A 25,709-nucleotide genomic window follows, 5' to 3' on the forward strand; every position below is an offset into this window, starting at 1 on the left:
AATTTGTTTTAACTTTCTTAGCTTTTTCAACTAATTTTAGAAGTATATATGAAATTATTGACGATCAAAAAATATCTTGTATATATTAAAAAATATTAATTCATATAAAGTTTATATTTATTTATGTGTAAATTATAGGTTACAAGCTCCGCACAAAAAAAAACAAACATAAAAATAATGGATAAAACTTAGATCAAGTTTCTTACCTTCATTTCATCAAGTTTATGTGTAATTTTTCAATTTTTGATAATAAATTCTTAATACATGACATCTATTTTTAGAAATAGTTGCACATGTGTCATCACATGATTGGTAAACTTGACGAAATAGATTTAAGGAACTTGATATAAGTTTTATGTGAAAAATGAATAATTTGACCAATTAATTCCTAGTCTACTTTCTCTCTCTATGTATTTTCCATGTTTATTTTATTTTAGAAAAGAATCTTGAAGAAAGTATCAATATGCAATTATTACAGTCCGTATGAGTTCACATTATGTCACCTATATGACGTATCACTTGTTATAATTTCTAGTCTACTTCCCCACTCCATGTCTTTTTCATTTAACTATATTTTTGTTTTATTTTAGAAAAGAATCTTTGAAAATCATCAATATGAAATTATTAGAGTTCGTGTGGGTTCACATTTTGCACTGCATGTAGAAAATTATGAAAACATAAATAATAATAATAATTTTATTAAATGATGAGCTGTCAGACAATATACATAATTTTAAACAACTTATATTTTATATCAGAATGAGTAGTTATTAGATTTAAGAATTAAGAGGTGCACATCAACAATACTTAAAAATAGATTTTTAATTCTTAGCCTAAAAACTAACTTCTAAGAATCACAAAGAGACCGAGTCAAAGTGATGTATTTAACACGTAAATGGACTCTGAAGACAGAAGTTGTGTGGAACTTACTTAAGTTACTCTCAACCATAAAAAAAAAAAAAAAAAAACCTTCTAAGAATCACAAAGAGACCGAGTCACAGTGATGTATTTAACACGTAAATGGACTCTGAAGACAGCAGTTGTGTGGAACTTACTTAAGTTACTCTCAACTCTCAAGTGGCAGCGATGCACCATGTTGACTATTCAGCTTTCAGCTTTGAATCTGCAACTGTAATCATTAATTCCACGTTGAATACTATTGCTTCTAAACAACCCGTATTTAGCAGATCTCCCCCACCCATGTTCAGCGTCATGTTTCAGAGGGAGATCGGAAAGAAATGCCGGAACCTCATCTAATTACAACTGGAGTTCTTTTGACTGCTACTATAGAACTGTCGAAGTTTGTTTCGCAAGCAGTTAACTTCAAAGAAACCTCAGCTGACCTCTCAGCCACTCTAGAAGGCTTATGTCCAGTAATCCAAGACATAGAGGAGCTAAACAATGAGTTGGGCCGCCCGAAAGTGGAGCTTGAGTCGCTGTTAAGTACAATGAGAGAGGGTAAGCGACTCGTTGAAGACTGTTCAAAAATCAGCCGGTTCAATCTTGTGGCCAGGAAATTTCACGAGGAAAAGCTTCAACGACTGATAAAATCGATCGACAGGTTTATCACCAATTGTTTGCAAGCTCAGAGCGCCAGAGATTCAAAAGAAATCCTGTGTCGTATGAGAAGACAAGAGGTTATAATTTACTTTTATATGTATTTCTTAGTTTGTTGTAATCCACTCGTCAAAACTCAAAAACATATTTTCATTTGTGTCAAACTTACATGATTAATACTCTCATCTGTTCCAAAATATAGGTTGTTTAAGGTAATGCATTTAAGAACTCATCACTTGATAAATATTTTGATTGAAATACTCTATTTAAAGTTGTTCTGTTTTGAATGTGTAGAACAACTTATATTTGTATATTTGCTTTTCTGCTAAATAGTTAAGTGAACTCAGACATATATGCCATAATTATTGTTCTTTCTTTTTAGGAAGAATTGGAGCGTTCGACACTTGGCCATAAGAATAGATTTACCAACCCATCTGCTCCCAACGACTCAAAGTCAACAAATGGAATAGATTTGGTCAATTTTTGGTTAGTAGATTCTGGTGCCACATCACACATTGCTTGTTCCTTAAATCTGTTTGATTCTTATACTCTTTTGTCCAATAGATTTGTTCTTTTACCCAATCACACACAACACAAGTAGCCATAGGTACTGTGTGTTTGAATTCTTCCCTAAAATTGCATAATGTGCTTTGTGTTCCTACTTTCACTTCAAACTTAATGTCTGTTAGTGCTTTGTTAGCTCAATATCCTTACAAACTTGTGCTTCATGATGATTGGCACGGGTAGACTGATCAAAGGCTTATACTACTTAGATATTGACCACACAACACACAAATGTTATTCTGTTTCTGTTTATGTTTCAACTCCACTTGTAAACACTGCTTTTGATTCCAATAATTAAGTGTGCAAAATTGTGGCATGCTCGTATGATCCATTTGTCTGATAAAATTTCTTTTTCTGTTCCACATTGTTATTCTTCTTGTACTTGTGCAATCTGTCCTTTAGCCAAATTTCGAAAGTTGTCTTTTGTTTCTAATCATCATATGTCTAGTTCCTTATCATCGCCCCATGCACGTATGCTGATCATCGTTTTTTCTTGACTATAGTTGATGACTATAGTCGACACACTTGGGTATACTTACTCAAAAACAAGTCTGAGGCTCCTAGTACTTGTGTCCAGAGGTTTTTTTGCTATGATTCATACGCAGTTTGGTAAGAAAATCAAGTGCCTGCGAACTGATAATGCACCTGAGTTGCAATTGACTGATTTTCTTCATCAAGATAGAAGGCACACATCATCAGTTCAGCTGTCCCTACAAACCACAACAAAACACAGTGGTTGAACAGAAGCATCAGCACCTCCTTATTGTGGCACGAGCTCTTCTCTTCCAGTCAAAAGTGCCCTTATATACACTGTGAATCTCAAAGGATTAAATAACTAATCCCTAACTACTTCAACCGCTAATCTAACTGCCTACTAACTGTCAACTAATCAGGTCTAACAATCATAACTAATTTCTAACTGATTGTAGCTACTCTGTTACTACTCTTAGTTGTAATACCAAGTATCTTCTATGAAATACTATGCCATATATAATACACAGACTTTGGATTCAACCTTCTCACCTGCAACAATGACCATTTCTGACTTCTTTTTTTCCCTCCTTTTCTCTGTTTCGTCCTCTTAGCTCCCCTGTTCTATCTTGAAAATGGCTTCTCAGTCAATCACATTGGTCCTGGGTCAAATGTTGGAGCCTTGGAGGTGCTGCTGGGGTCTGTTCTCTGTTTCAGCCTCTTAGCCCATATGTTCTATCTTTTATATTGTTGCTTTGTAAGTTGATGGTATGTGGACTTTGGAGTGACATTCTTATGAATTGTTTTTGTTATTTTTGAGTTCTGAGTATAATTTTATTTATGCGTTTTCAGTTATTTAGATAAAGTTTATAATTTATGTTATTAACTTTATGTGCACAATAAATATATAAATAGTAAATTTGCAAAATCTTAAGGCATTAATCTTATGATTATGTGATTAACGATTAATTTCCCCCTCTCCAATTAAGCCATTAATCCCGATTTTGACTACTATGATACTAACCCTTATTTATATTATTATTATTCCTAATCTTGATTAAGGCTAATTATGAAATGTAATGATATTATAGATATTTGCTTGATATTATAGTTGCTTGTTGATCATAAGATTACTTTCACTGTCTTGGCTAGTAAAAAACAGATTTGCCATTTTGAACCGTACTGTATTTTCTTGTTCAGTTATCAGAAGTTGAAGCCTGTAGGGATATTAAAAGTAAAGCTTGTGCAAGCAAAGGAATTAAGAAAGAAGTATACTATTCAAAAACCGGATCCATCTGCTGTACTATACATACAACATTCAGGTGACAGAGATAAAAAAAGCAAGACAATTGTAAGTTAGTTTCCTTTTCCTAACTGTTTGTCTTTCTTTCTCAAGCATTTTTTGGTACTCAATTGTGGAAGAAATAACACTAATTTTGTTTTCTCTCTCCAGGAAAATGATTTTAATCCAATTTGGAATGAAAGATTTGAATTTAGCGTCGAAAATGTGTCCACTAAACACTTGATTGTTGGAGTTTATAAATCTAAGCGTTTGTCGTCATCTAAATTTGCTGGTGATGCTCAGATACAGCTTAGTGGACTTGAATCTGGTAAAGTAAAATATGTGTGGTCGAAGCTTGGGAAGCCCCGAAGAGATAACAAGAATAGAGGGCAGGTGAGAAATACTATAATATATTATAATATATGGTCAAAAGAGTCTGGTAGGAGATAAAATGGAAGGAAAGAAAGTTAAAACTCATCTCACCTCTTGTTTGATTATGTAGAAAGTGAAAGGAAGAGAAATGCATGATTGTGAAATTTCATAAATAGTCCCAACAAATGTGGTCCTTTTGGTAGAAAGAACTTTTGTTTTACAAAGTTATTATTTATATCATCATCATTACTGTTGTTATTATTATTATCATTATCTATTATTATTATGAGATATGAAATAAGGCTTTTGTTGTTGTTTTATTATAAGATCTGAAATAGGGAGATTGAAGGGTATTGTAGAAAGGGTGAAATGACCAAAGTTCTTTGCAGATTATTGAGTGGAAACAAATCAATGACCAAAATTAAGTATGTTGAGAAGTTCTACATTGACTACAGATATGAAATGGTTTGAATTCTAAGAGTGGATTAATGAAATAGCCAAAATTACAAACAATGAGCAGAGTCGTATAGTCTAGAGATAAGGATGTTATAGACATTTAGCTCAAGATCTTTTGTGCTCTTTCTGCCTATTTCATAGTAGAAAATTGGGAGAGGACGAGGCCTCTAGTAGCCTTCTGCTTATGGAGAAATACCTTCTTCTAAAATATGAGAATATTTTAATTTAGGAAGAACTCTTGTGATTTTAGAAATCAAGGCAGAACAAGAAAATACCTTGTCAAAAAGAGGCACACTAATGATCTTGGAAAATATCTTGGTTTCCCTCTTATTTGTGGAAAACTGACCAAAATGAGCTTCAACTTCATTTTGGACAAGATTAAATTAAAATTCATCTCAGCTTGGAAAAATAACTTGCTTAACAAGGTAGGAAGGGTTTGGTTGGCCTAATCTGTTATATCATCTCTTCCGATTTACACTATGCAGGCAATGTGGATTCCTCAAAGCCGCCATAACGCCATAGATTCTCATATTTGGAATTTTATTTGGTCCAACAATAATTTTGGTTGTAGCTGGAATTTTGTTTCTTTGGAGAAAGTGTATAAAGCAAAATATCTTTGTGGTTCTCCTTTGACAGATTATAAGCTTTAGAATTATGTTTCCAACTTAGAGAAGTTTGTGTCGTGCGCTACAATATCTTCACTAAGGATTTTCATTCCGCTCGTATTGAGAATTTAAGTATGAGTTGGAGTCTCACATTGGTTAAGTATGGGTAAGGAAAATATTTTATAAGAGATGTGACTTATAAACCTAATGCCTTAAGGTTTTGGGTTAAGATGTGGCGTCGATTTCTTTTAGTGTCTTGCTCCTCAGCTCATGGGCTCTCCTGTCTCCCCCAACAAGTGATATTAGTACGTCTCCTTGTATCGAAAGTCTCCTTGACGGTGTGGTCAAAGTGGTGTATTTGTTGCACATGGTTGGACCATGGTGCGAACGGTGGTACAAGGGTGAACAAGCTTTCACGGAGGGAGACCATGATAATGTGGAGGTGACTCGCATTTGAGAGGGAAATTGTTGAGAATTCAAGTATGAGTTGGAGTCTCACATTAGTTAAGTATGGGTGAGGTGAAAACTTTATGAGAGATGTGACCCATAAACCTAATGCCTTAAAGTTTTGGGTTAGATGTGGCGTCGATATCTGTAGGTGTCTTGCTATTTGGCCCATGGGGATTAGGCTCCCCTGTCTCCCCCTACAACCTACACCAAGGCAACTCCTCTTTTGACAGATTGGTCAGTGTTAGGAGATTAAGGTTATGTTAAGTGTTGTTAGGAGATAAGGTTATGTTAAGGGTTGTTAGGAGATAGGGTTATGTTCAGAGTTAATGTTGGACTTCACTTTTAACCTATTAATATATATTAGGGAGAGTGAACCTTGTCGATCATCCTGTTACAGTATCTCTCTTAATCTTGTCTTTTTTTTTCAGACAAGATTGATTTTTTTCATGTTAATGATTTGGGCCTTCGAATCTCTGATGTTTTGGCAGAGGGTGCTTCGTCTTTCCAACATCTCTAAACCCCCAAATATTATTCATCATATATATCTTCTTCCGGGTCCTTCAGGCCAACAGTTTTCCCCCTTTAGGATGGATGAAGTTAAATGTAGATGGAGGCTACTCAATTCAACAGTCTGTTATGTGTTATTGTGGAGTTATAAGAGATGAGAATAGAGCTTGGGCTTCTGGTTTTTCTAGCTTTGAGGGGGTTGGTGATACGCTTCTTGCTGAACTTTTAGCCATCCTAAGAGGACTCACCCTTGTTGTGGACATGAGAATTAGACAGTTGATTTAAGCCTAATTATATTTATTTCGTAGTTTTTAAACAGTTGTCAAAAACATAATTGTGTCTAACATGATATATATTTGCCTATCTGTTAAATTTTTTGGATAAACAATATTACCCTAATAGTTAAGTGAATTCAGACACGCCATAATTATTGTTCTTTCTTCTTAGGTACACGTGGAGCTTTTGTACTGTCCTTTAGACACGCCATTTGCTCCCAACTACTCAGGAGTCCTTTATGTTACTGTGATATCTGCTGAAAACTTGCCTGCATCACATTTCATGGGAAACCCTGATCCATTTGTTGTTCTGACCTTGAGGAAAGCAAAATCAAAAGCTAAAATAAAAAACAAAACCAGGGTAAGATTTTGATGTACAAAGATCCAAAAGTAGCATATACTTTAAAACCATTTTGAGAATCAGAGATGGGCCTGCTGCTGTTATTGTTGAGAACTTTATTATCTCTTGTAAGATCTTGTTTTTCTTTGTTCTTAGGGTGGGTTAGGGGCATTGAGGTAGGATATTTATATGGTGTTTTATAAGTTTGTTGCTACTATCCAATTTTATGGCTTTATTAATTTAATTATCAACATGTTATGAAATATGAACTTACTTGACCCTGAAATTTGTTCTCAGGTTGTGAACAAGAACTTGAATCCTAATTGGGATCAAACATTTGGCTTTGATGTCGAGGATGGATTACATGATATGGTAATTGTTGAAGTTTGGGACAAGAACACTTTTGGAAAGGTAATATTACATTTTGCATTATGTTGAATTGGTTACTAGATTGTCTTTCTTTCATGTCTTGATGACCTGAAGTCAATTGGCATTGAACTACCCTTATCTATAAATAAAAAAATTGGCATTGAACTACAAATTTGGTATAATAATATCAGAACAACTGAATGGAGGTTAGAATGTATGGGTCTTAACTATCACTACTAAAGTTGGATTGTTGGAATTGGTTGTCAGCAAAATAATTTTGAATCCTCTAAGATTGTGTTTGGACGGGGGATTGTAAAATTCAAGGGATTTTAAATGTTTGGGGAATTTTCTTGATTTTCAAATTCAATTGTTTGGATAAAGTAATGGAATTCCCTCAATTGTAAAATTCTTTGTTTGGGTAATGTAATTGAATTTATTTTATTTAATTTTTTATTTCATGATGATAATTATTATAATATTATTTGAATAATTATAATAAAAAAACTCGACTTAAAATCAGCTCAGAATCCTATAATCGACTAAAACCCGTAAACTCTAAACCCTTACACACCCTTACTTCTTCTAATAACCATTCTAATTCCTAAATAAAAATATTAAATGTTATTAAGATGTTAAATACTTTTATTTTTTCATTAACTAATTAAGTGTATCTATCATGTATATTTGTATCATATGTTGGGTTCTACTAATATTTATTGACAAATGCAACATTTATTACGTTAGCAACTTAAAAGTTGTACTTCTCAAGAAACATTTTCCAATTTTGATTTATTAATCAATGTTCTTAGAGAACTTGTTAGCATTTGTCATATCTAAATTGATGTTTGTCTTTATGTTCAAAAAATTATTAATTTCCACCTTTTGGAGATGTTATACTCAACATATTTTGTTTTAAACACACTGTTGGGAAACAACGGAGCTGAAGAAAAATAAAACACAATCACAACACAAGAAAATTACGTGGAAACTCCAAAACCGGAGAAAAAACCACGACCGTTGTCTAAACCGACAACCAGAGAAATATCACTATGTGAAAATTGTTACAACACATAGACTTCTCTCACTCTCACCCCAATGCCCCAGTACAACCACACTCTCACAAAGCAAATATTAAACTAAGTCAGATATAAGCTTAAAGTGCTACTGACTGGTGCATCTAAAAACAAAGAACCTAGGTCCAATATATAGTCTTGGTCTTCCCCTTGCTTCACCACACTAAGCGATGTGGGACTTCTCCAATAGCTAATTTTTAACCTCCTTCTTTATTTTAGAAACTTGGGCAATGTGGGACTTGACAATCAACCCCAACAATCTCCACCTTGATTGTAAGAGTTACACATCTTCCGCTTGCATTGTCTATACTGACAATCATACTCCACCATAAAAGAGTACACTTTACTTGGAAACAAACCATCCCAAGAATTTTCTTCACTTGGAACTAAACCATTCCAAGAATTTCCACATGTCGAAACCTTGCTGAAATTTTATGGTGCAACTCCCATGTTGGCTTCCAGGAAGTTCTTCAGCCATCGACACCTTTCACCACACACCTTGCATCAATGCCAACCAATGCCCGTGTGTTGTTTCTGAATCCGCTAGCAATAACTTGTCCTTTTCCATGGTATAGCGGAAATACCATAAGAACAAACTTTATCTTCTAGATGAGATCACCATCATCTCCCAGAACAAGGGAGACATTGCTAGCACTTACCTCAGAGTCTTTTTCAGATACTGCTCCACCTGGACAATTTCTCTTCACATGCCCAGACTTTCCACATTTCCAACACGCCAGATTCTTTGCAAGGATCTTCTTCCCATTAGCCCCACCTCCAGTTAGCAATATTGAGCTTGTTGAAGTGCTTTCATCATTTTTCATTCTCCTTTCTTCCGAAATAATTTTAGTTGCAACTTCTTCAAAACTCAAACTTTCCTTCCCATACATCAAAACAGGTTTTAGATGAACATAGGAAGATGGAAGAGACAAAATGAGCCTTAACGCTTTATCTTCATCATCAATCTCTACTTTGATAGATTCCAGCTCGGAGATAATATTATTCAAAGTACTCAGATGATCAGATATTTTCGTACCTTCATCCATGCGTAGATTGTGGAATTGCTCTTTCAGCAACAACCGATTTGAGATGCCCTTTGCCTGATATAACCCTTCAAGCTTCTCCCAGAGCTCCTTGGCTGATGACAAATTCTGCACATTTGCAAGAACATTCTTTTGCAAACACAGACGAATTGCACTTGCAGCCCTCAAATCTAGTTCCTCCCACTTGTCGGCCTCCATGTTGGAAGTGTTTCCTTTCAGCGCCTTGTGTAATCCTGATTGTATCAGCACATCCTTGACTTGTACTTTCCACAAGCCAAAGTTGATTCTTCCATCAAACTTCTCTATGTCAAACTTCATAGCGCTCGAGTAAGACATAGCAGCTGCAAACTTCTTCTTCAGCACCTCCACAATATCACACTTCTTTTCTGGTGTGGAAGATCAGATAATTCTGCGACCACAGAGCATACTAAGAATTGTGATATCTCATCGAACCGAAGCTCTTGATACCACTGTTGGGAAACAACGGAGCTGAAGAAAAATAAAACACAATCACAACACAAGAAAATTACGTGGAAACTCCAAAACCGGAGAAAAAACCACGACCGTTGTCTAAACCGACAACAAGAGAAATATCACTATGTGAAAATTGTTACAACACATAGACTTCTCTCACTCTCACCCCAATGCCCCAGTACAACCACACTCTCACAAAGCAAATATTAAACTAAGTCAGATATAAGCTTAAAGTGCTACTGACCGGTGCATCTAAAAACAAAGAACCTAGGTCCAATATATAGTCTTGGTCTTCCCCTTGCTTCACCACACTAAGCGATGTGGGACTTCTCCAATAGCTAATTTTTAACCTCCTTCTTTATTTTAGAAACTTGGGCAATGTGGGACTTGACAATCAACCCCAACACACACTGCAAATAAAGGAATGATCTATCTCGGACTTAGTTTTCCTAAGTTGATAATTTTTGGTAAATTCTGATTGTTCTCTCTCCATGTGCATGCAGGATTATATAGGAAGATGTATATTGTCGCTTACCAAGGTAATACTGGAGGGGGATTACACAGAAAGTTTTGAACTAGTTGGTGCGAAATCTGGCTCTTTGAAACTCCATCTCAAGTGGAGGCGCAAGTAATTGTGGATGGATATCTAGAATTACGTATCTATTCATGCACTTGATGATTGTAAAATTTGAATTACGTGTCTCTGATCTCCATACAGGTTGATGCAGCATGATACAATTCCAGTTTTTGATTGTTTCTAAAGATGTTGAGTTATGCAAACAATTCGTTTTTGTGTAAGTGCTTATGTGCACCTGAGTAATGGTATGATAAGTTCATAATGCTTTGACAAGACAAAAATTTGTTGTGAATTCTTCTGGCACTTGTGTGTGCACACAAAGTTGTGTGACAATGAGTTCATTAGTATTTGCTTTCATGTGGATGATGTGTTGATATTTGAGACTAGTTTGGAAGTGATAAACAAACCAAATTGTTTCTATGTTCCGAATTTAAAATGAAAGGTTTAGGGAAGATGATGTGATTTTCGGAATGAAAATAATTATTTAAAAGGTAATACGCATTGTGGATTTTGAATCACTCTTACTCTCGGCGAGTGTTTGAAGGTTGTTTTGTGGTATAAACTGTGTTTTAGATATGACGAGTTGAGTTTACAAGTGAGTACGTGTTTACATTGAAAGAGTGGATAACAATTCTTATTTTAAGCTTTTAAAACTATAATATCAAAACAGTTTAGACATGTTTTTTTTCTTTCTATTTTTTGTTTTCAAATTACAGTTTTCATAACGTTGAAAAACATCTCATTCAAATATTTCTTTTTCTTTTCTTTGAAAAACGGTTCTTAAATTTTTTTTACTCAACTATTTCGTCAATGTCACTTACATGTGCATCATGTACCTTGATACAGTTACATTAAACAAGCCTTGTGAATTGTTGTCTCATCAAAGTCGGTAAAGATAAAATACTACTTTCTAAATCAGATTGTCTTTTCCAATCGTTTGGCCTTGTGATTGTATAGAACTAAATGCTTCATTGATTTTGAGATGTAAAATTACCAGCTCACTAGGAAAGGTAAATTTGTTTTTAAATTGTGTACATCTTAAAAATAATAGTCCTTTTACCCATTCCAACAATAATACTAAATCATACAGATTATTATCAGGAAAGACTAAACAATATAAACATACCCCAAACATAGCCAAAACAGTAAAAAGACATATTAAACATACCACCTGACCATAATCCAACCAGCTGATGGTCCAGTCCTTACAATTCCTTGCTGGTGATCTAATGGACTGGATGGAGTATCATTTGCTTCATCCACTGCTTTCTCAACTTTTCTGGATTCTCTACCTCTTTTAGCCTTTTGACTGTAACGCCCCGAATTTCAAGGGGTTACGGTAACAATCTAATAAAATAAATATGTAATGTTTTCCAAAAGGTTATATAAACACGAGTATATTTTTTTCTTTTTAAATGTACTTCCAAAACATGTCATGCATACTCCCAACTACAAAGGGATTTACATCAAGCCTTGAACAAGGCGAGTACCCGAAACCCCAAATATAAATTTCTAAAATTATTATGCAAGCTTAAACCAATAATAGTTAGCTCTCTAACCCAAGGCTCTAACCCTACACCCGATTCTATTCTTCAAGTCTTCCACAATTCTTCAAGTTCTCCTCTCCGACTCGTACGAAGGTCAAGCTCCATCGAAGATTTTTCATCGCCTAATAGCGTTAAACGCCCAAACAACAAATAGCAAACAGAAAGGGTTAACTCCATACAACTACCACATATAAAAGAGAAAATCATGTTATTCAAATTTGATTATTTAGCATGGTAAATAAACTAGCAATTTAACTCAAATTAGATGACAACTCATCCTATCGATCATGAAATCGAATTACATATCAACGAAATCGATATTAGGGATTTAAAACATATATCAACAACTTAATAGCATAGATACCACAAATAAATAATCTAACAATATAATCCAAGATAGATATCAATAGAATGAGCAACATAGACTTAGACCAGATATAAACCACCTCAACAATATAGATCAACGCAGATATCAACAACTTAACAACATATCCTCAAATCAGATATCAACAACTTAACATCATAACCTCAAATAAGATATCAACAACCTTAAAAATATAACATCAAATCAGATATCAACAACTTCAACAATATACATCAAATCAGATCAAATCCAATATATAAATGCCCTGTAGTACAACTATGTGTTACTGCCAAGACATGTCAAATCAAATGCGTCTCGCAACCGGGACAATCACCTGGAACGAAAACCATTGATCTGCCACTTAATATGCCATGAAGGCCCCACAATATGCCACACAGGCTCCACACACCGGCACAAGGCCCACACAGTATGCCACACAGGCTCCACGATATGATTCAATCACGCATATAGCAAAATCAGCAACATAGAATTTAATCATATATAAAAAACATAAGCAATCAACCTAGAATTAAATCACGTATTAACAAAATCAGATGTTAGTGTCCTATAATGCAACTATATGCTTATACCAAAATGGATCGATCAATATCGTCTCGCAAGACGGGACAGACGTGGAACGACAACCACTGAATGCCACTTAATAACGCCTCAAAAGACAGGACAACCATGTGGAACAACAACCACCGAGTGCCACTTAATAACGCCTCAAAAGACGGGACAACCATGTGGAACGACAACCACTGAATGCCACTTAATAACGCCTCGAAAGACGGGACAGTCATATGGAACGACAACCACTGAATGCAACTTAATAACGCCTCGAAAGACGGGACAATCATGTGGAACGACAACCACTGCACTGCCACTAAGTTTCAGCCCTATATGCCAAAATCAATAAACAATACTAAATCCAAAAATCAAGTCAAGTATCAATAATAACCATGTCTTATCCACTAGAAAGCAGTAATGACAGAAACCAGTAAACGGCCGAAGCATCTCAGAAAACGGAGACACACGTCTCAATAAGTTCACTCGGTCGAAGCCTCCAAAAAACATTTTCCCAGTTCAGTACAACAATCAAAATCAAATGGCAATCAATATAAACATCTTCGTCTCAAACGCATGCAGTGCGATAAAAGCAGGCAGGACTCAAAGACGCGCTAAAACTAAGTTACCCTTACCTTAGCCAATTTCCTTCCTAAACTGCAACTTCAATCCAATCACATCCTTGCTTTCGTGTGTCGGCTCGCTTCATTTTATTCTTTAGCTTTGCCGCAAAGAGCTTTCGTCATTTGTACCCTTCACAAGTTCATATGCTAAACCTTAGCCTCTTAGGTCATATCTAAAGTTCCAAAATATGTTGAGCTAATCATTCTAACTGACTTAGGTTAATGCATATGCTTTATGTTTCAAGGACTAAAGTCCAAAGAGAAGATATTTGCGAGTTAAAGAACGGTCCTTCAAAAGCCCATTAGGAAAACAACTCCTCAACTTTAAAGTAATTCAACCCTAGTCCCTTGACAAACACATAATCACGCAAAGGTCCTCATCTAAGAGTATTCTTTTTCAACCCCCAATCTTTAATAAATTTATCAAACAAACCCCATGACCTTTAAAACTCAAGTTTAACCCAAAATTCAGAAGTAATTTTCCAAACCCAAAGCACGTACCATAGTCTCGGCCACACCTACATAACCATGCACAAATTTTCCTTTTTCGCCAAATCTATTTCAAAGCTAGTTTTAGCACTTAAAACAACTAATTAAGGCTTAAAACAAAATCCTTAAAACCCTAAAACCACTTAACTCAAAGAAAACAACTTTTTAGAAAACTTAATACATTAACATGAAACTCTACTCAACCACAACAACCTTTGTAAAGAGATTAGTAAAACATACTACATTAGAAATATATATATATATATATTCTTCAGCCAATCTGCAGTAGAAGGAGTTTCAAATATATTTTATGTTAAAGTAGACTCTTGGGGCTTTCTAAAAAGTGGTCATATGCCTAAAACGGATAAAAGATGAGAGAGTTATGCAATTTTCAAGTTGGAGAACCGAAACAGGAAATTGTCCCCTGCAGGTTCTGTTAGTGACGGAAAACTGAGCTTTGTGACGGAAAAACTGATGTTTGTGACGGAATTCATAACAGAACGTGGTTTTGAAATTTCCAACATGTTCTCAGCACCATAACACTATCTCAAACCATTTTGATTCATCTAAACCCCAGATAAATTTAGAAATTAAATATACAGACGTACTAATCAAGAGATAAGGCTTTTACCAAGGAAAATGAGAAGATGATGGTGAAGGAGCTTAAATCCCTATTTCATGAAATGATGATCAGATCTTTGTTCTAAGAATTTTGAAGCATGTAAATGAAGTTTATCAATCAGAGATAGCAAAGAAAAAGGTTTTACCACATGAGGAAGTAAAGTGGCATGGTGATGGTGTCTCCTTGGATGATGAAGCTTGAACAATACCATATGATGAATGGGGCTGTACGTGTTCCTTGTGGTGCTGGCCTACTCGTGGTGGCCAAGGAGAGAAAGAAGAAGAACGTGATTGTGGTGGCCTCTTGGCTGGACATAACAGCCATGGTGAGGAGGAGGGGCGTTGGTGATGGTGAGGTGCTGCCATGGAGAGGAAGAAAAGAGGAAGATGGTGCTGCAACTAAGGAAGAGGAAGAAGTGGGTTTTAGTAAGGAGAAAGTGATGTTGAGGAGAACGTGAGGATGCTGCAGAAAATGAAAAAGTGAAGGGAATATAAAAATGGAGAGGAACGTGAATTGCAAGTGGGAGAACAAGCGGTAAGATATTTGTTCAAGATATTTTTAAAATCGGTACGAATTGTTTTAGACACTGAATTATTTAACTTATAAAGTTAAGAGAAAAATATAAGGATGATATATTATTATATCAAAAATTATGAGACCTCTATGGAATAATGGAATATAAATTTGAATCACTTTGAGCAAAATAAAATGATCCATGGACAAGAAACTTAGTAAGAACTGAGCTAAAGAATAATTGTGAGACAATTAGAACAAATATGACGTTGTCATATTATGCGTCTAGCTAAGTATAAATTATAAGAAAATGAAAATAGTACTTATCATCATTTGAGAGGAAAAGACAACTGTCAGATAGCTCACAGAGCGTTGAATTGAGCTTATTGAATAAAACAAAAGTTATGGCTTATTAAAAATAAGAAGACTAATGATATTATTTCTATTTTCAATGAAACTATAGAAAATAAAATATTTTGAATTTAATTATCATTTAAATGATTTCCTTGATTCGTAATTAAAATCAAGTCAGAAAAATAACTTTAAAATAATAGAATTTAAACACTCAATTAATTAATATAATGAAATTAAATAAATAATCTAATATCTATTTCGGGGTCTTACATTGACCATCGCCCTTATCAACCAATTGTTCTCCAGAATCATTTTTCTTTCTCTTTACATTGCGCTTCATTGCTTGATCCGGCGCCTTTTTGCTCTCAGTTGAACTATTTAACTCCTCCACAGAGTTTTCTTTCACTGAGCCAGTATCTTCATCCTTGTAAGCATCGACATCTTCACTTAAGACCAATGGTTCTCCATTTTCAACAGCCTTGTTGGTCCCAGTTGAACCACTTAACTCCTCCCCGCGGCTCTCCATTTTCTTCAGCCTTGGCTTTCAGTGATTCAATCGCACCCTTCAAATCTATATCAACCCGTCAAACAACCACCCACCCAACCAGACAAATTTAAAAACCACAATTTTAAGCAGGAAACCATAACATCTCAGATATCAAGACCAATCCATTACACACCTGAAGGTTCTAAAGATAATCAGAGATGTCAACAGTGCATCCAGAACATTTCATGACAACTTTCTGGGCGCGAAGTGTTCTCCCACCCCTGCTTCTCTCTTTCACAAATGACTTACCATCAAATACACTGTCAAACAACTTATCCCAAAAACTTAAGCTGTTAGGTAAGGGCCACTTTAATGGTTTTATATTATATTCTAACACGCTCTCTCATGCAAGAGCCTTTTGGGCTTGAAGCGTGGATAAATGCACAGACTCACCTACCATGTGCTTAGTTAAATTCCACTTTTTTAATTAGAAAGTGAGGGGAGTAAGGATCGAACTCTAGACCTCTCGGTCATAGCCCTTACCTAACAGCTTAAGCTTTTAGGTAAGGGTTACTTTAATGGTTTTATATTATATTCTAACATCTAATACTACAATGTACTTCCTTAACAAGGTATTTATAGTACACTACAACTCTGATCTTACTACTGCAAGCTTATACTTTTAAATAGCATATGCATCATTATAGCTCAGTACTTGTTAGTAAATTGAAGTCAAATAAAGTATTTGAAAGAAAAGAAGTTGCAAACCTAAGTAGATGATCAAGCTTATCACACCTGACGACTCGAACTGGATAACCTTTCAGACTATTTAACTGAAGTGCACGGTTGTACTTCTCAAATTTTTTATCAAAGAAATGGTTCCTATTTGTGCGCTTATTCCTAGTATCTTTACCACCGCTGCTGCACATGAAGAAATGAAAGAGTTAAGACAATACATTCATCACTTGAAAAAAATACAAATTTATGTATGCTTATGTCTAAAATTAATTTTGTTCTTTTTATTTATAATGAATTTTCTTTTAATAAATATAAAAAAACACTCATTTAGAAAAAAAAAAAAAATATACACAATAAACAAAAAATGAATAATCTCGTGCGCCCACGAAAATACTAGTGAAAACATAAAGTAAAAGGTTAACTGCTTCTCAATTGTCTCATATGCCCACAAGTTGTGCACCACAATCAAAGAAAATCAGATTTTGTAATCCACCAAGAAACTAAAGTAATTATTCAATACTTCATCGTTTTTTCTTTGCAGGACATATAGCTAATTTTGTAAACGAGTATTTTCCCGCTTGCCTTTTTTTTTCATTAGTCGTCCCACCCACTTGCATGTGGTCCAAGCTTACTAATATTAACACGCAAACGGAGGAGACTTACAACTGAAGTCGTGTTGGAAGTTGTATCGATGCCGGCGCCGCCACGGTTGATTCTGGGATATTCTACCAGTATTTAGCAGAGCTCCCCCACGTTCAGCGTCATATTTCGGAGGGAGGTCGGAAAGAAACAATGGCGGAACTACTAGCAGGAGCTGCACTGGGTGCTGTGTTTGGTGAACTGCTGAAGGCTGTTTCGGAAGCAATACAAAGGTGCGTTAACTTCAAAGGAACCTTAACTCACCTCTCAACCACTCTAACACGATTAGGTCCAAAAATCCAAGAGATACAGAAGCTAAACAATGAGTTGGGTCGCCCCAAAGAGGAGCTTGAGTCGCAGTTAATTAGTACAATGAGAGACGGTACGTAAGCAACTCGTTCTCCAATGTTCACAAACCCACTTCAAGTATCTGAGTAATCTGACCAGGCCATATTACGAGAGAAAGCTTCAACCACTGATAAAATCGCTCGAGAGGTTTATCACCATTGATTTGCAAGTTCAGATGGCTATAGATCAAAAAGAATCCTTGCATCTCAACAGAAAAACCCTGAGTCTTCTCAGTAAATTTTGCAGTGGAAAGGCAAAAGAAAACGCAACAGCTTCATCTTCTCATTCTATGTCTACCCCTGTGCTTGAAGTTGTCAATGAATCAGAACAAGAGGTTATATTTTACTTTTAATTATATGTATTTCTTAGTTTGTAATCCACTTGAGAAAACTCAAAAACATATTTTCATTTGGAGTATATTTGCTTTTCTGCTAAATAGATAAGTGAATTCAGACATGCCATAATTATTATATTGTTCTTTCTTCTTAGGAACAACCAGAGCTTTTGCTATCGGCTCCCAACGACTCAATGACATCCTTGGAAAAAAGTTCAACAAATGGAATAGATGCTAATGCAGCTACACACAAGATAAAAGAGGTTATTGTTAGAGGAAATCTTACTGTTACTGTTATATCTGCTGAAAACTTACCTGCATTGGATTTCATGAGAAAATCTGATCCCTATGTTGTTCTGACCTTGAGGAAAGCAAAATCAAAAGTCGAAACAATATGCCAAACCAAGGTAAGATTTTGATGGACCAAGAGCCAAAACTAGCATATACTTTATTACCATTTTGAGAATCAGAGATGATAAGCCTACATCTGTTATTGCTAATGAACTTTATTATCTCATGCAAGATCTTTTTTTTTCTTTGTTATTGGGGTGGGGAAGGATTTTTATATATAAGGCATATTATAAATTTGTTGCTTCTTTCCAATTATGTGTCTTTGTTAATTATCAACATGTTATGAACTTAATTGACCCTCAAAGTTTGTTCTCAGGTTGTGAACAACTGCTTGAATCCTTCTTGGAATCAAGCATTTGACTTTGTAGTGGAGGATGGATTACATGATGAGCTAATTGTTGAAGTTTGGGACCACGACACTATTGGAAAGGTGATACATATTGTATTATGTTGAATTAGTTGTTTACAAGATCACCTTCTTTTCATGTCTTGTTGACTTGAATTCAATTGGCACTGAACTTCAAACACAAATTACGTGGAGTGCCGATTTTGTATTAACAGTATCAGAACAGCTGAATGTAGGTTAGGAATCTATGAACGTATGGTTACTCATTGCCCTTTTTGTTCCTTCTAGTATGCACCTTCCATACATGTTCAGCCCTTTTTCTTAAGTCCCTATCAATTGTCATGTCCAAATTGTTGTTTGAATTTATGTTCATTCTCTCTGTAATGCATGCAGGATGATTTTATGGGGAGATGCACATTGTCGCTTAAGAGGGTAATACATGAGGAGGAATACGAAGGACGTTTTAAGCTAGTTTGTGCTGAACGTTTTGGTGCTGAATCTAGCTATTTGAAGTTGCATCTCAAGTGGATGCATCAACCAACTCACAGTGATTCAAACTTTCTACCGTCCTTCAGCAAGTAAAGGCTAAATGAATAATTTTATATTATATTTTAAGACGCTCACTCACGTAAGAGCCTTTTGGGCTTGAAACGTGGACAATGCACATGTCTATCTATCATGGACTTAAATTCAACTTTTTATTAGAAGAATTGAGGGTAGCAGGGATCGAACTATTGACCATTTGGTCATAGTGACTCAGATACCATGTTAAACAACTAATTCTCACAAAAGTTTGGGTAAGGGAAAGGTCAAACGAATTGTTTTATATTATATTCTGATAAAAAAAAACTAGTTTCTATTTTGAAATCATAAACAGTTTACTTATTTTAGGGCTTAAATCAATGGAAGATAATACATGTTTATTCTTTCTTAATCTTAGGAAATTAGTTATTTTTTCAAAGATCTATCAGCAAGCTGTATAAAGAGACTCAAAATGTGTTGATCCAAATTTGCATAAAATCTGTTAATTATGTATGTAGTGAGTATCAATGAACTATAAACGAGATTCTGCAACTAGTTTCATGATACTGGTTATGGTTATACCAAGTATTTTCTATGAAATAGTGAGTCATAATACACAGACTTTGTATCTGCAACCTTCTTACCTGCAACGGCGACGGCTGTGATGACCATTTCTGACTTGAGTTTGTTTTCTTCCCTCCTTTTCTTTGTTTCGGGTCGTCCTCGTAGCTCCTCTGTTCTATCTTTTATTCTTTTTTGAGGCTGCTTCCTGCTTAAAAATGGCTTCTTAGTCATTCACAGTGGTCCTGGGTCAAATGTTGGTGGTGTACTGGTGTTGGGGCTGGTTCTCTGTTTCAGCCTCTTAGCCCATATGTTCTATCTTTTATTATGTTGCTTTATAGGTTGGTGGTGTTTGGACTTTGGAGTGACATTCTTATGAGTTATGAATTGTATTTTATTACTTTTTAGTTCTGAGTATAATTTTTATATGTATGTATATAAAGTTATATGCACATAAATATATAAATAGTAAATTTCCTATATCTTACGCATTAATCTTACGATTATGTGATTTATGATTAATTTCCCCCTCTCCAATTAAGCTCATAATCCTGATTTTGACTACTATGATACTAATCCTTATTTATAGTACTATTAATCCTAATCCAGCTGATTAAGGGTAATTATGAAATGTAATGATATTATGAGACATTTCCTTGATATTCTAGCGGCTTGTTGATCACAAGATTACTTTCACTATCTTAACTGCTTAAAAACAGATTTGCCATTTTGAACCGTACTGTATTTTCTTATTCAGTGATTTGGAGTTGAAGCCTGTTGGGATATTAAAAGTAAAGCTTATGCAAGCAAAGGAATTAACAAATGGGCATACTTTCCGAAAACCGGATCTATTTGTTGTACTCCACATGCAGGCTTCAGGTGAGACAGGGAAAGAAAGCGAGACAATTGTAAGTTAGTTTCTTTTCCTTACTGTTTCTTTCTTTCTCAAGCATTTTTTGGTTTTCAATTGTGGAAGAAATAACACTAATTTTATTTTTTTCTCTCCAGAACACTGATTTAAATCCAATTTGGAATGAAAATTTCGAATTTGCAGGTAGAAAGGTCCATAATTGAGTCAAATTTTATTTGTATTGTTGGTTCTTTTGGTGTGGATGCTGCAGATTGTGCTATGCTGAACGTCTATGCGCCCTGTGATAGAGTTGGTAAGAGACAATTATGGAGCAGATTAGTAGAACTGAAGATCAACATCCATTATGACCTATGGTGTGTCGCGGGGGACTTCATTGTTGTTCGGTCTTCGTCAGAAAGAAGAGGAGTTGGTGCTAACTCTCAACAACATAGGTCTGAATCTGTGGAGTTCAATGATTTTATTGATGAGATGGAACTACTTGACATTCCTCTGTTGGGTAGAAAATTTACTTGGGTGCGTCCTAATGGTTTGCAAATGAGTAGATTGGACAGATTTCTTATCTCTCCGGGTTGGTTAAACAGGTGGCCGGATTATGTCCAAGAGGTGCTGCAAAGAGACATATCAGATCATTGTCCGCTTCTTTTTAAGAGGGTAAATCAAAATTGGGGTCCGAAACCCTTCCGCGTTGTTAACTGCTGGTTTGATGACCCAAGGTTTCAAGCTTTTGTTGGTGATTCTTGGAGAGAGATACAGGTTGAAGGAAGAGGTATTATAGCTTTGAAAGAAAAATTAAAAACTTTGAAACTGAAGCTTAAATAGTGGAATCTTGAAGTCTTTGGTAATCTGCATAGGAGGAAAAAGGAGATAGTGGACCAGTTAAATGATATTGAGAAAAAGGCTGAGGAAAGTGACTTACAGGAAGTTGAACTCAGACAGCGTCAGGAATTAGGGGCAGAATTTTGGCAGTGCTCAAAGAGAATTGATTCACTTGCTTATCAAAAATCTAGAATCAATTGGATTCGGGAAGGGGATCAAAATTCACGTTATTTTCATGCAATTGTGAATTTTAGAAGAAAGGTAAATGCTTTACCTGGGCTATGGGTGGAAGATGTGTGGGTCGACGACCCAAGTGCTGTAAAATTTCAGGCTAAGGAATTCTTTGCTTGCAAGTTCAAATCAATGGAAAGATGGCGTCCAAAACTGGATGGAGTCCCATTCTGTTCTTTGTCTGTTTCGTCTTCAAAATTACTAGAGGAAAATTTCTCTGCTGCTGAATTGAAGGAAGCAGTTTGGAGTTGTGCCGGGGACAAGAGTCCGGGTCCTGATGGTATAAATTTCAGATTTATTAAGTCCTTCTGGGAGATTTTACAGGATGATTTTTTTAAGATGGCAGTGGACTTTCAAGACTCTGGGGTATGGCCACGAGGCTCAAATGCTTCCTTTATTACACTGATTCCAAAGATTGCTTCCCCCCATGGCCTGCATGATTTTCGTCCTATCTCACTTATTAACTGCATGTATAAAATTGTCTCTAAACTGCTGGCTAATAGAATCCGGAACGTGATTTCCTCTGTGATTGATGATTGTCAATCCGCTTTCATTGGAGGGAGAAATTTGCTAGATGGTGTACTGATAACAAACGAGGCAATTCATGACGCTAAGAGACGGAAGAAGCCAACCTTTGTCATGAAAATTGATTATGAAAAGGCCTACGATTCTGTTGAATGGGACTTTTTGTTCTATATGCTGAGGAGGTTGAATTTTGGTGAAAAATGGATTAGGTGGATTTCTGGATGCTTGAGAAGTTCTACATTGACTAGAGTTATGACCAAATAAGTATTTGTAAAGGTTACAACAGCCCTTACCTCTGAGCTAGCTTTTGAAAGAGTTAAGCTTAGTCTAAATTCTAAGAGTGGATTAATGAAATGGCCAAAATTACAAACAATGAACAGAGTCGTATAGTCTAGAGATAAGGATGTTATAGACATTTGGCCCAAGATCTTTTGTGATTTTTCTGCCCATTTCATAGTAGAAAATTGGGAGAGGAGGAGGCCTCCAATAGCCTTCTTCTAGAATATGAGAACTTGCTTAACAAGGTAGGAAGAGTTTGCTTGGACTAGTCTATTATATCATCTCTTATGATTTACACTATGCAGGCCATGTGGATTCCTCAGAGTAGCTATAACGCCATAGATGCTCATATTCGGAATTTTATTTGGTCCTGCTATAATTATGGTCATAGTTGGAATTTAATTTCTTTGGAGAAAGTGTCTAAACCAAAGTATCTTTGTGGTTCTCCTTTGAAAGATTATAAGCTTCAGAATTCTGTTTCCAACTGCTCGAGAAGTTTCTGTCGTGCGCTACAGCATCTTCACCAGGGATTTTCATTACGCCTGCAACAAGGCAACTCCTCTTTTTGGTTTACAAATTGGTCAGTGTTAGGAGACTAGGGTTATGTTAAGCGTAGTTAGGAGATAGGGTTATATTAAGATTGGGTTTCTGGTTTTTCTAGCTTTGAGGGGGTTGGTGATATACTTCTTACTGAACTTTTAGTCATCCTAAGAGGACTCACCCTTGTTTTTGACTCTAGTTTAAACAGTTGTCAAAAACATGATTGTGTCTATCATGATAAATATATTTGCCTTTCTGTTAAATTTTTCTTTGATATACAATATTACCCTATTAGGTAAGTGAATTCAGACACGCCATAATAATTGTTCTTTCTTCGTAGGTACACGTGGAGCTTTTGTACTGTCCTTATGGTATGAAGAATAGCTTTACCAACCCACTTGCTCCCAACTGCTCAATGGCATCCTTGGAAGAGGTTTGTGAAGGATCAGCAAATGGAATAGAGGCTAATGGAAATGAGAATGCAGTTACAGAGAGGGAAAAAGAGGTTATTATTAGAGGAATCCTTTCTGTTACTGTGATATCTGCTGAAGACTTGCCTGGATTGGATTTCATGGGAAAATCTGATCCCTTTGTTGTTCTGACCTTGAGGAAAGCAAAATCAAAAGAAGAAATTAGACACAAAACTAAGGTAAGATTTTTATGTACCAATATCCAAAAGTAGCATATACTTTATAACCATTTTGAGAATCAGAGATGGGCCTGCTGCTGTTATTGTTGATGAACTTTATTATCTCTTGAGAGATCTTGTTTTTCTTTGTTCTTGGGTGGGTTAGGGTCATTGGGGGAGGATATTTATATGGTGTTTTATAAGTCTAATGCTGCTATCCATTTTTGTGGCTTTATTAATTAATTATCAACATGTTATGAACTTACTTGACCCTGAAAGTTTGTTCTCAGGTTGTGAACCAGAGCTTGAATCCTGTTTGGATTGAAACATTTCCCTTTAATGTAGAGGATGGTTTACATGATATGGTAATTGTTGAAGTTTGGGACAAGGACACTTTTGGAAAGGTATTAATACATTTTGCATTATGTTGAATTGGTTACTAGATTGTCTTTCTTTCGTGTCTTGATGACCTGAAGTCAATTGGCACTAAACTATAAATTTGGTATAACAGTATCAGAACAGTTAATAATCACTACTAAGTTGGATTTTTGGAATTGGTTGTCAGCAGAATAAATTCTGAATCCTCTTACTTCTTCTTATAATCATTCTAATTCCTAAATAAAAATATTAAATGTTTTTAAGATGTTAAATACTTTTATTTTTTCATTTACTAAGTGTATCTATCATGTACTCCCTCCGGTCCTATTTATAAGCATGAAAGAGAAGAAAAATCTTGGTCCTTTTTATAAGTACCAAATGAAAGTTTGAGCTATATTAATTAATTTCTTCCAATGATGCCCTTATTAATTCTAACTTGTAAAATGTGTCTCATTAATTATTCTCTCTCTTTTCCACTTTCCAACACTAATAACAAAGGGTAATTTTGGAAGTTCATTTTAATTTAAGACAAATTTAATGCATTTTATCTAGTTTAACTACATTACTTAAACTATGTGAATTTTTTTTTTGTTGCTTATAAATAGAACCGGAGGGAGTATATCTGTAGCATATGTTGAGTTCTACTAGTATTTATTGACAAATGCAACATTTAATACGTTAGCAGCTTAAAAGTTGTACTTCTCAAGAAACATTTTCCAGTTTTGATTAATCAATGTTCTTAGGGAACTTGTTAGCATTTGTCATATCCAAATTGATGTTTGTCTTTATGTTCAAAAAATTAGTATTAATTTCCACGTTTTAGATATTATATACTCAACATACTTTGTTTTAAACACACTGCAAATAAAGTAATAAACTATCTCTGACTTAGTTTTCCTAAGTTTGATAATTTTTGGTAAATTCTGATTGTTCTCTCTGCATGTGTATGCAGGATTATATAGGAAGATGTATATTATCGCTTACCAAGGTAATACTGGAGGGGGAATACACAGACAGTTTTGATTTAGTTGGTGCGAAATCTGGTTCTTTGGAACTCCATCTCAAGCGGAGGTTCTAAGGCTTATAAAAAAAAAAGTGGAGGTTCTAAGTAATTGTGGATGGATATCTAGAGCTGTACCGCCACCTTTCTTTGATTATTACTTTAGAATAAACTGTAGAAGAGTTTCTAAACTTCATAATAGTTTGCATCCGGTTAGCTGGGTCATTATTACTTCAATCTTTTTTTTGGGTACAAAAGGAAATATTATTATTACTTCAATCTAGTCATGCACTCAATGATTGTAAAATTTGAATTGCGTGTCTATGATCTCCATATTGATTGATGCAGCATGATACAATTCCAGCTTTTGATTGTTTCTAAAGATGTTGAGTTATGTAAATATTTATTTTTGTGTGTGCTTATGTGCATCTGATATGATAAGTTTATAATGCTTTGACAGGACATGAATTTGTTGTGAATTCTTCTGACATTTGTGTGGACACAAGGTTGTGACAATGAGCTTCTTAATATTTTCTTCCATGTGGATGATGTGTGTTGATATCTGGAACAAATTTGGAAGTGATAAACAAACCAGATTGTTTCTATGTTGCAAATTTGAAA

At 35.2% G+C, this 25,709-nt stretch overlaps 3 protein-coding genes across 8 annotated transcripts; 2 read left to right on the forward strand and 1 right to left on the reverse strand.

Annotated features, from left to right (window-relative positions):
- Positions 1-1,031: 1,031 nt before the first annotated feature.
- Positions 1,032-10,772, forward strand: LOC130715486 (synaptotagmin-5-like). 2 transcript variants are annotated; one of them, XM_057565592.1, is made up of 7 exons: positions 1,034-1,637; positions 1,940-2,043; positions 3,793-3,943; positions 4,046-4,267; positions 6,712-6,900; positions 7,177-7,290; positions 10,342-10,772. In XM_057565592.1, the coding sequence occupies exons 1-7, from the start codon at positions 1,239-1,241 to the stop codon at positions 10,468-10,470; spliced, it is 1,308 nt and encodes a 435-aa protein (XP_057421575.1). In that variant the 5' UTR covers positions 1,034-1,238; the 3' UTR covers positions 10,471-10,772. The 2 variants fall into 2 exon arrangements, with proteins under 2 accessions (XP_057421576.1, XP_057421575.1); XM_057565593.1 differs by lacking the exon at positions 6,712-6,900 and having other exon boundaries at positions 1,032-1,637.
- A 748-nt stretch (positions 10,773-11,520) lies between these two features.
- LOC130715489 (uncharacterized) lies at positions 11,521-15,080 on the reverse strand. 4 transcript variants are annotated; one of them, XR_009011677.1, is made up of 3 exons: positions 14,773-15,080; positions 12,661-13,646; positions 11,527-12,084 (listed from the first exon to the last, which is right to left on the reverse strand). XR_009011677.1 is itself a non-coding variant. In XM_057565596.1 (3 exons), exons 1-3 carry the CDS (start codon positions 14,949-14,951, stop codon positions 12,008-12,010), a joined length of 363 nt encoding a protein of 120 aa, XP_057421579.1. In that variant the 5' UTR covers positions 14,952-15,080; the 3' UTR covers positions 11,529-12,007. The 4 variants fall into 4 exon arrangements, 1 of the variants encoding a protein (XP_057421579.1); XM_057565596.1 differs by having other exon boundaries at positions 11,529-12,084; positions 12,661-12,767; XR_009011678.1 differs by lacking the exon at positions 12,661-13,646 and having other exon boundaries at positions 11,521-12,084.
- Positions 15,081-17,270: 2,190 nt separating this feature from the next.
- On the forward strand, positions 17,271-25,508 carry LOC130715485 (synaptotagmin-5-like). 2 transcript variants are annotated; one of them, XM_057565591.1, is made up of 8 exons: positions 17,279-18,040; positions 18,196-18,447; positions 18,708-18,821; positions 19,131-19,315; positions 20,578-20,728; positions 23,423-23,731; positions 24,001-24,114; positions 25,041-25,508. In XM_057565591.1, the coding sequence occupies exons 1-8, from the start codon at positions 17,882-17,884 to the stop codon at positions 25,164-25,166; spliced, it is 1,410 nt and encodes a 469-aa protein (XP_057421574.1). In that variant the 5' UTR covers positions 17,279-17,881; the 3' UTR covers positions 25,167-25,508. The 2 variants fall into 2 exon arrangements, with proteins under 2 accessions (XP_057421573.1, XP_057421574.1); XM_057565590.1 differs by lacking the exons at positions 23,423-23,731; positions 24,001-24,114; positions 25,041-25,508 and adding an exon at positions 20,875-22,541 and having other exon boundaries at positions 17,271-18,040.
- The last annotated feature ends 201 nt before the right edge of the window (positions 25,509-25,709 follow it).

This window comes from Lotus japonicus, chromosome 4, assembly GCF_012489685.1.
Source record: "Lotus japonicus ecotype B-129 chromosome 4, LjGifu_v1.2".
Lineage (NCBI taxonomy): Eukaryota > Viridiplantae > Streptophyta > Magnoliopsida > Fabales > Fabaceae > Lotus > Lotus japonicus.

Excerpts from the sequence above, each read along its gene's own strand:
- LOC130715486 (XM_057565592.1), top strand. The coding sequence starts at position 1,239 with ATGCCGGAACCTCATCTAATTACAACTGGAGTTCTTTTGACTGCTACT. Across the intron at positions 2,044-3,792 it reads ATAGATTTGGTCAATTTTTG|TTATCAGAAGTTGAAGCCTG; the intron begins GTTAGTAGATTC and ends TTTCTTGTTCAG. Across the intron at positions 6,901-7,176 it reads AAATAAAAAACAAAACCAGG|GTTGTGAACAAGAACTTGAA; the intron begins GTAAGATTTTGA and ends ATTTGTTCTCAG.
- LOC130715489 (XM_057565596.1), bottom strand. The coding sequence starts at position 14,951 with ATGGCTGTTATGTCCAGCCAAGAGGCCACCACAATCACGTTCTTCTTC. Across the intron at positions 12,768-14,772 it reads CCACTTTACTTCCTCATGTG|CCTGTGTGGCATACTGTGTG; the intron begins GTAAAACCTTTT and ends CATATCGTGGAG. Across the intron at positions 12,085-12,660 it reads ATCAATGGTTTTCGTTCCAG|GCGATGAAAAATCTTCGATG; the intron begins GTGATTGTCCCG and ends TAACGCTATTAG.
- LOC130715485 (XM_057565590.1), top strand. The coding sequence starts at position 17,882 with ATGGCTATAGATCAAAAAGAATCCTTGCATCTCAACAGAAAAACCCTG. Across the intron at positions 19,316-20,577 it reads TTTCTACCGTCCTTCAGCAA|TGATTTGGAGTTGAAGCCTG; the intron begins GTAAAGGCTAAA and ends TTTCTTATTCAG. Across the intron at positions 20,729-20,874 it reads GGAAAGAAAGCGAGACAATT|GTAGAAAGGTCCATAATTGA; the intron begins GTAAGTTAGTTT and ends TCGAATTTGCAG.